General features: G+C 36.5%; 1 protein-coding gene across 3 annotated transcripts in view; it reads right to left on the bottom strand.

Moving 5' to 3' along the window:
* The window catches only part of FNBP1L (formin binding protein 1 like), a 103,793-nt gene that overhangs the window by 52,693 nt on the left and 43,116 nt on the right, over positions 1–7,984 (bottom strand). For all 3 annotated transcript variants that reach the window (XM_035018010.1, XM_035018009.1, XM_035018008.1), the window contains exon 2: positions 3,346–3,461. In XM_035018010.1, the coding sequence (XP_034873901.1) occupies positions 3,346–3,461 (116 nt within the window). The remainder of the gene's footprint in view (positions 1–3,345; positions 3,462–7,984) is intronic.

Consider the following 7,984-nt stretch of genomic DNA (forward strand, 5'->3'; position numbering starts at 1 on the left):
CTAAACTAAACTGAAATACAGATCATTCAATTATTTATTCATTCAAGTTATAGTCACTCAGCTCTAGAAGGACCAGCTATCCTTCTAGAGCCAGGCTTGGCATTGGTACAGAACATAAGATCAAAAGGAATTTGGAGATTTCTGTTCTGGTTAAAATAAAAGTAGCTATTAGGCTTCTGTCGTCCAGTCTATTTCTCTTCCGGTATACCACACTGCCACATTTGAACCAAAAGGGAATGGTCTGGGGTGGAAGTAGGGGAATATAATTTCACAGAGCAATCTCTATGATGGAACTTAATACTGTGATTATCTTTACTAGGAAAAAGTAAAATGGGGCACCTGGGTGGCACAATCGGTTAAGCATCCAACTCTTGGTTTCAGCTCAGGTTGTGATCTCAGGGTCCTGGGATCAATCTCTGCATCAGGCTCCACACTCAATGTGGAGTCTGTTTGGAACTGTCTCTCTCTGCCCCTGCTCCCTGCGCCCTCTCTCTCTCAAATAAATAAATCTTACAAAATAAATAAATAATATAAAATGATGCATACCTATCACTTCAGCTTCTTTTACTAATTTCAATCTCTGCCATTCAAATAGTGTAAGTTTATTAAAAGAATGACCAATTTCAGTTTTTTATGCCTGCAAACCAAAAAGCATTTTACCAAGTAACCTGAAGTCATTATATACCATCAATTAAAATGGACATGATTTCAATTATCTGTCTCCAAACATGACTGAATAGATGCTTTATTATCTATTTATTCCCATCCTCAAGCCACTACCAAAATCAATCAATACCAAAAATCAAAATAAAGTTAAACCAGAACCATCAAAACAGACAAAAGAAGGGGAAAAAAAGAATAAACTGAAGGTACTAAAGACTGACAAATTTTAATCTTACAATATATCTAAAATGTAAATGTGTAACATTCTGAATATAGTTATTATTTAGGAGGGAAAAAAAAGGCTGCCTCACTAGGAAAGATACTGTCTTCTGTAGTAGCAAAAACAGGAGGGAGTTAACCAAAAGAATTTTTCCCATTAAAGAAAAGGAAATAAACAACGCAAACTTGTTCCCTTTGGATAAACAGATACTATAAAGAGCAGCTGATAATTCAATCATTTACTAAGTATTCAGCCAAAGGAACAAATCTCAATGTAGAGGGAGGGAAGGGAGTAGTGGTTTCATGCTATACGTGCCTCCTCCCAATTCTTCCTTACTGGAATTTCTCAACACCTTCCAATAATCCTGCCTTTGTTGAAAATCACTACATTGGAGAGCCACTGTTAAAATGGAAATGTGCCAAATTTATTTAGTGTGCTGGGACAGAAGAAAGATGCAAATCACTGATCGAGAGCATCTATACATTAAAAAAAGCCTACTTTCTCACTACAAAATTATATTTTCTATATCATGTAATTGTGTGTTCTAGTCATCCTTGCTTCAATGAAGTGGTATTCAAATCAATTTTGACAAGTAAGTGAAAATTATAATGGTTATCATCAGTCACAAAACAGGCAAAGAAATCTGCGATTTGATTAGTTATGTTACTCTAGTTCAATCTTGGCCTTCCTGAAACCTTTGAGTCCAGAGACATTCTAGATAGTTAAAATACTTCAGACTGGGGCACCTGGGTGGCTCAGTTGTTAAGCGTGGCCTTTGGCTCAGGTCATGGTCCCACAGTCCTGGGATGGAGCCCCGCATCGGGCTCCCTGCTCAGCGGGAGGCCTGCTTCTCCCTCTCCCACTTCCCCTGCTTGTGTTCCCTCTCTCACTGTGTCTCTCTCTGTCAAAAAATTAATAAAATCTTAAAAAAAAAAAAAAACTTCAGATTGCTGAAGTTCACCTTATAAATTACCAATTTTTATTTTATAATTTGTGACAGAATTTTCTTTTGAAGTATATCATCTTCTTTGCTTAAGAACAAGTGTTTTAGGGGCACCTGGGTGGCTCAGTTGGTTAAGCGACTGCCTTCGGCTCAGGTCATGATCCTGGAGTCCCGGAATCGAGTCCCGCATCGGGCTCCCTGCTCAGCGGGGAGTCTGCTTCTCCCTCTGACCCTCCTCCCTCTCATGCTCTCTGTCTCTCATTCTGTCTCAAATAAATAAATAAAATCTTAAAAAAAAAAAACAAGTGTTTTAAACTATAAAAATAATATACAATCATTGAAAAACCTTCAGTAATTCAAAAGTCTAAGTAAAAGTGTTTTAAGTTTCCTCCCTTACCAACCCCTCACTCCCATCCCCCAGGGATAACCACTGTAAAATAATTTGGGGTGTATTCTAGATCTCTTCAGAATACATACAATTTTTATATATAACTGTATACACAAACTTGAGTGAACAAGAAGGAGATCTTGCTGTACATTCAGTTCTACAACTTGCTTTTTTTACACTGAGGGACTGAATAGCCTTTTAAGTTTATCCTGCTACACCTGATTTGTTTAAACTGCATATTCTATAGTATTTTTCATCACACCCTTACTGACAAAGTACTTTTAGGTTGGAAACATTGTTTTCATCCATTTTTTATAATGTTAAACTTTTCCTTTATTGTCACTTCATACTGCCATCACTGCATTGTCTCTATTTCTTCTTCTCACTTCCACTGAAAAACTTGGAAACTTGGGGCACCTGGGTGGCACAGCTGGTTAAGCGATGACTCTTAGTTTCGGCTCAGGCCCTGACCTCAGGGTTGTGAGATCAAGATGTGTCAGGCTCCACACTCAGTGCGAAGCTGGCTTGAGATTCTCTCTCTCTCTGCCCCTCAAGCACCATTTTTATTAAGTTCTAGCAAAAACTGTCAAATTGTAGTCTAACAATGATTTTCCACTTGAACAAAATCTTAAGATAAATTCCATTTGTTTTAAGGCTAAAATTTTCCCTTTAAAACTATTATCTTCTAACACCTACTCCAACATCACTTTCATCAGTGAAATATATCTGATTTTTGACAGAAATGCAGCTCAACACACTTGGATTTCCAAGTTATAGAAACGCTGAAGATCTGAGAAACCGAAGAAATCGTCAATGCTTTCGAAAGATTACTAAAGCAAAAAAGTTACAGGGAAAAACTGTATTACTCAGGTATTTCTTTTTCCTAGCATTTTGCTTCCTGATTTTAGGATTTTAAGATGTTTCTGGAATGATGTCTGTTCATGATCTAGCTAGCCAATATTCCTTGTGGTACTAGCAATGATTTAATAATTAAATTGATCACTTAAAAAATCAGTTACCTAATTCAATCTAATTCTGACCCAAAAAAACCCACAGAATTTACATTTATCTAATACTCAACTACTTAAAAATGTAATTTCATTTCTGAAAACTGAAAAAACTTAAACTTACCTCAATTGTTTCGCATAGTTCTGTTCAATTTCTATCCTCTCCTTAACAAATTTGGCGTATCTTTCCAAGAAGTCAATTCCCCATTGTGTATGCTTGTCTAAGCTGTCGAACTGATCCTAGAAAAAGAAGGTAAAAACACATTGAAAAGTCTAAAATTTTATCCACAAATATTTTAATCAGCTTCTGATATTTATTCAGACAGGCAATGAGGTAAAAAAGGAAAAAAACCTAGGCTCTTCTGGTCTCTACCCATTTCATCCTTTAAGATCTACAGAGAAATACGTTATAAATGCTAAATTTCTTAGAATGCTAATCTCGTTAGCATAATTCACACTACTTTATGTCTAAATGCCTTACATATGTGGTTTCCCCTGGATGCAACACCCTCCCCTGGTCACCTTTTTACAATTTTCTCTTACTCCTCCTTTGAGATTTAGTTCAGGCACTATGGCTTCCAGAAAATGGCCCTAAATTCTCAGACTGTCTGGGTCTCCAAGGCTCCCAAAAGTTACTATCTTTTAAGTTTTTATTTAAATTCCAATTAGTTAACACACAATGTAATTATTAGTTTCAGTTCTACAGTACAGTGATTCAACACTTCCATACATCACACAGTGCCTCTTCACAAGTGCACTCCTTAATCCTCATCATCTGTTTCACCCATCCCCCACTCACCTCCCTTTTGGAACACATCAGTTTGTTCTCTGTGGTTAAGAGTCTGTTTCTAGGTTTGCCTCTCTCTCCCTTTTCCCCCTTGGCTTGTTTTGTTTCTTAAATTCCACATATGAGTGAAATCATATGATATCTGTCTTTCTCTGACTTATTTCACTTAGAATACTCTCTGGTTGTTGCAAATGACAAGATTTCATTCTTTTTTATGGCTTCGTGTGTGTGTGTGTGTGTGTATATATATATATATACACACACATCTTCTTTACCCATTTATCAATCAATGGACACTTGGGCTGTTTCCATAATTTGGCTATTGTAGATAATGCTGCTATAAACATCAGGTTGCATGTATCCTTCTGAATTAGTATTTTTGTATTCTTTGGGTAAATACCTAGTAGTGTGATGGCTGGATCATAGAATAGCTCTATTTTTAACTTTTTGAGGAACCTCCATACTGTTTTGCACAGTGTCTGCACCAGTTTGCATTCCCACCAACACTGCAAGAGGGTTCCAGGTTCCCTTTTCTCCACATCCTCGCCAACACCTGTTGTTTCTTGTGTTGTTGATTTTAGCCATTCTGACGGTATGAGGTGATAACCATAGTTTTGATTTGCATTTCCCTGATAATCAGTGATTTTAAGCAACTTTTCATGTGTCTGTTAGCCATCTGTAGTTCTTCTTTGGAAAAATATCTATTCACGTCTTTTGCCCATTTTTTTCATTGGATTATTCATTTTTGGGGTGTTGAGATTTCTAAGTTCTTCATCTATTTTGTATACTAACCGTTTATGGGATATGTCATTTACAAGTATCTGCTCCCATTCCGTAGGTTGCATTTTAGTTTTGTTGACTGTTTCCTTTGCTGTGCAGAAGTTAAAAAATTACTATCTTATTTACTTGCCATACTCTATTGAGGGCAGAAACCATGTATTATTCAACTCTGAACTCCGAAGGCGTAAATACCATGCCTGGCACCGTAGCAGGCACCCAATGAAGCTAAATAAAATCAAATACACCTGGGTTCAAATTCTGCCCAGATGTGGGTAAGTTACCAAAGTTCTCTAAACTTTGTCCATCTTAAAATGGGAGTCCCGACACACACCTCAAGAAGGTTATGATGATGTTACTAAGTGTTCTACAATGCAGTAAACATGATCACTGTCCTGAAGAACTCTTTCAATCCTCAAATGATACCCCTTTCTACCTGTTGCCTAAGAAACCATCATTTCCTATCCTTCAAGAATAATCTCCAGATTGATGAATAACTTGGTGCTTTCTCCCTCTCCCATAAGAAAAGTCTATAATGTTGATAAAATGTTCAAAAATCATCCCTTTCTATTACCTAATTGTTTTTTCTAAATCACCCATAGTTTAACAGGATTCGTTATTTACAAATAAATCATCTCCAAGTCTTTGCCTTTATCCCTTTCCCTACCTTAAATCATTTTAAAATTCTACTTGTAAAGGTAAATTCTATCTAAACAGCAGAAATAGAATTCATCTGGTTATCACAGTTTGGTATTACTACTGTAATTCTATTCTTTCACACAACTTTTTCATTATCATTTGGCTTCTAAAGTAGACTTGAAAACAGCAAGAGAATGCACTGCCCAGTGAACTTAACTGGCATATTATTAGTATTTCCTAGTATAAATGAAATTCCCTTTCAAACTGTAAAACTCTCAACAAAATACGTTCCCCCAAAAAGGACAAGTCTGAAGCTAAAGCAATCACCCTTCATTTTCCCAAAATGCTTTAAAGGCTTCTTCCCACCAGCTTCTTCATCAAATTTTACATTAATAGCTCTTTATCTTCTAGATAAAATCTTCAGTTTTTTAAAATTACAGACCCTTATGAGTAAAAAATCTAAACAAATATCCCCATTATATGTTTATTTATAAATTACATAGACTATACTATTAAATTATGTAATTGTGAAATCCATAAAAATAGAAATCTTAAAAAATGAAAATGAGGTAAATATTAGTTTTAAATAGTTTTTTAAACTTATTTAACAAACAAAAGTCATTGGGCCATGACTTTTTAAAATATTAACAATTTTAGTGAGATCAATGAATTAAATATGCTTCATTATCTCTAAAATCTTGGTATAATACTTAATGGCAGGGCACCTGGGTGGCTCAACTGGATTCTTGATTTCAGCTCAGGTCAGTATCTCAGGTTGTGAGATCAAGCCCTGAGTGAGGCTCCAAGCTCAGTGAAGAGTCTGCTTGTCCCTCTCCCTCCCCCTTTGCCCTCACCCCACTTGCCCACACATGCACTCACATGCATTCTCTCTCTCTAAAATAAATCTTAAAAAAAAAAAAAAAAAAAAATTAATGGCAAAGAAATCTAAACCCTTGGTTCCAAACTGCGACATTTAGTTTTTAGTGGCTGTCATAGTTGTAGAAACAAAAGACACCTCACAAAGATCTAAAGATCTAAGTGGAAAAAAATTCACTACTGACAATACTTTCCAAATCCTTTTTCAATCTCATTCACTAATATGCAACGGTTTGTGTTAAAATTTGGCTAATAAACGTTCTTGATGTTAGTCTGTTATTTTTACAAACTAATCAGAAAGCACTGCATCTTTGTATTTTTAACATGTAAGTTCAAACTCCACTGAAACTGTGATGTAATTTTGTGTGTCAATTTGGCTAGGCCACATTGCCCATATATTTGGTCAAATATTATCCTGGATGTTTCTGTGAAGGCATTTTTTAGATGAGATTAATATTTAAATTGGTGAATTTATAATACAACAGATTACCCTCTGTAATGTGGGTGGGTCTCATCCAATCAGTTGAAGGCCTTAACAGAACAAAGACTGACCTTTATCCTGCAAGAAGGGATACTGCCAGCACACTGCCTTTGGGCTAGAACTGCAACTGGAACTCTTCCCCGGGCCTTTCTTGCAGAGTTTGGACTTGCCAAACCTTTAAAATCATGTGACTGAATTCTTATAAACCAATCTCTCTTATTTTCTCTACACACACACACACACACACACACACACACACCTATTGGTACTACAGATAGAATATTTGCAGGTACACACATCATTTTCAGCAACAAAGTTATATAATGATGGAAGCATTCCCAAACATTCATCATCAAAATGCTTTCTCCACAGTTCAAACTTCTTTAGCAAAGTAGCTATTCACTCATTATTAAAATGTTCCTTATCTTGAAGGAACAGATTAAATTTTCTCAAAAATACTTGCTAAGAAAGCGTATTACTAACCACCACTTATTAAAGAAATGGTCAGGGGCGCCTGGGTGACTCAGTCGGTTAAGCGTCTGCCTTCGGCTCAGGCCATGACCCCAGGGCCCTGGGATCAAGTCCCACATCAGGCTCCCTGCTCAGGGATGAGTCTGTTTATCCGTCTCCCCTCTGCCCCTCCCCCCTGCTTGTGCTCTCTTTCTCTCACTCACTCTTTCTAATAAATAAATAAAATCTTAAAAAAAAAAAAAAAAAGAAATGGTCAACAAATTTGAAACACCCAGGAGATGAATAACAAACCTGTGTGAAACAAAGATTTTCAGTGGTCCCTCCCCATTTCATTTGAAGATACTGTAAAAAGTCTATCTACTGTATTATAAAGACATTATTTTTATAAATAATGACCATTTTTATAAATGACCATAATAAAAATATGCTGTAATATCCTGTGAACTTCTGGCTTCACTTTTTTTGCTTATCAATAAATGATGAAGTGAATAAATTGCAACCATATCCCCATTTCCTTTTTAAAATTCCAGTCAGTGCACTGCTATATCACTGATTGTATGATTTCTTCATAAAACACTGTTCAAATCATTTACTATTAAGATTAAATCTTCAGGGGGGCCTTGGTCAAAGGGTCCTGGGATCGAGCCCTGCATCGGGCTCCCTGCTCCGTGGGAAGCCTGCTTCTCCCTCTCCCACTCCCCCTGCTTGTGTTCCCTCTCTCGCTGTGTCTCT

Source organism: Mirounga leonina, unplaced genomic scaffold (genome assembly GCF_011800145.1).
Source record: "Mirounga leonina isolate KUSES-001 unplaced genomic scaffold, KU_Mleo_1.0 Mir_173, whole genome shotgun sequence".
Lineage (NCBI taxonomy): Eukaryota > Metazoa > Chordata > Mammalia > Carnivora > Phocidae > Mirounga > Mirounga leonina.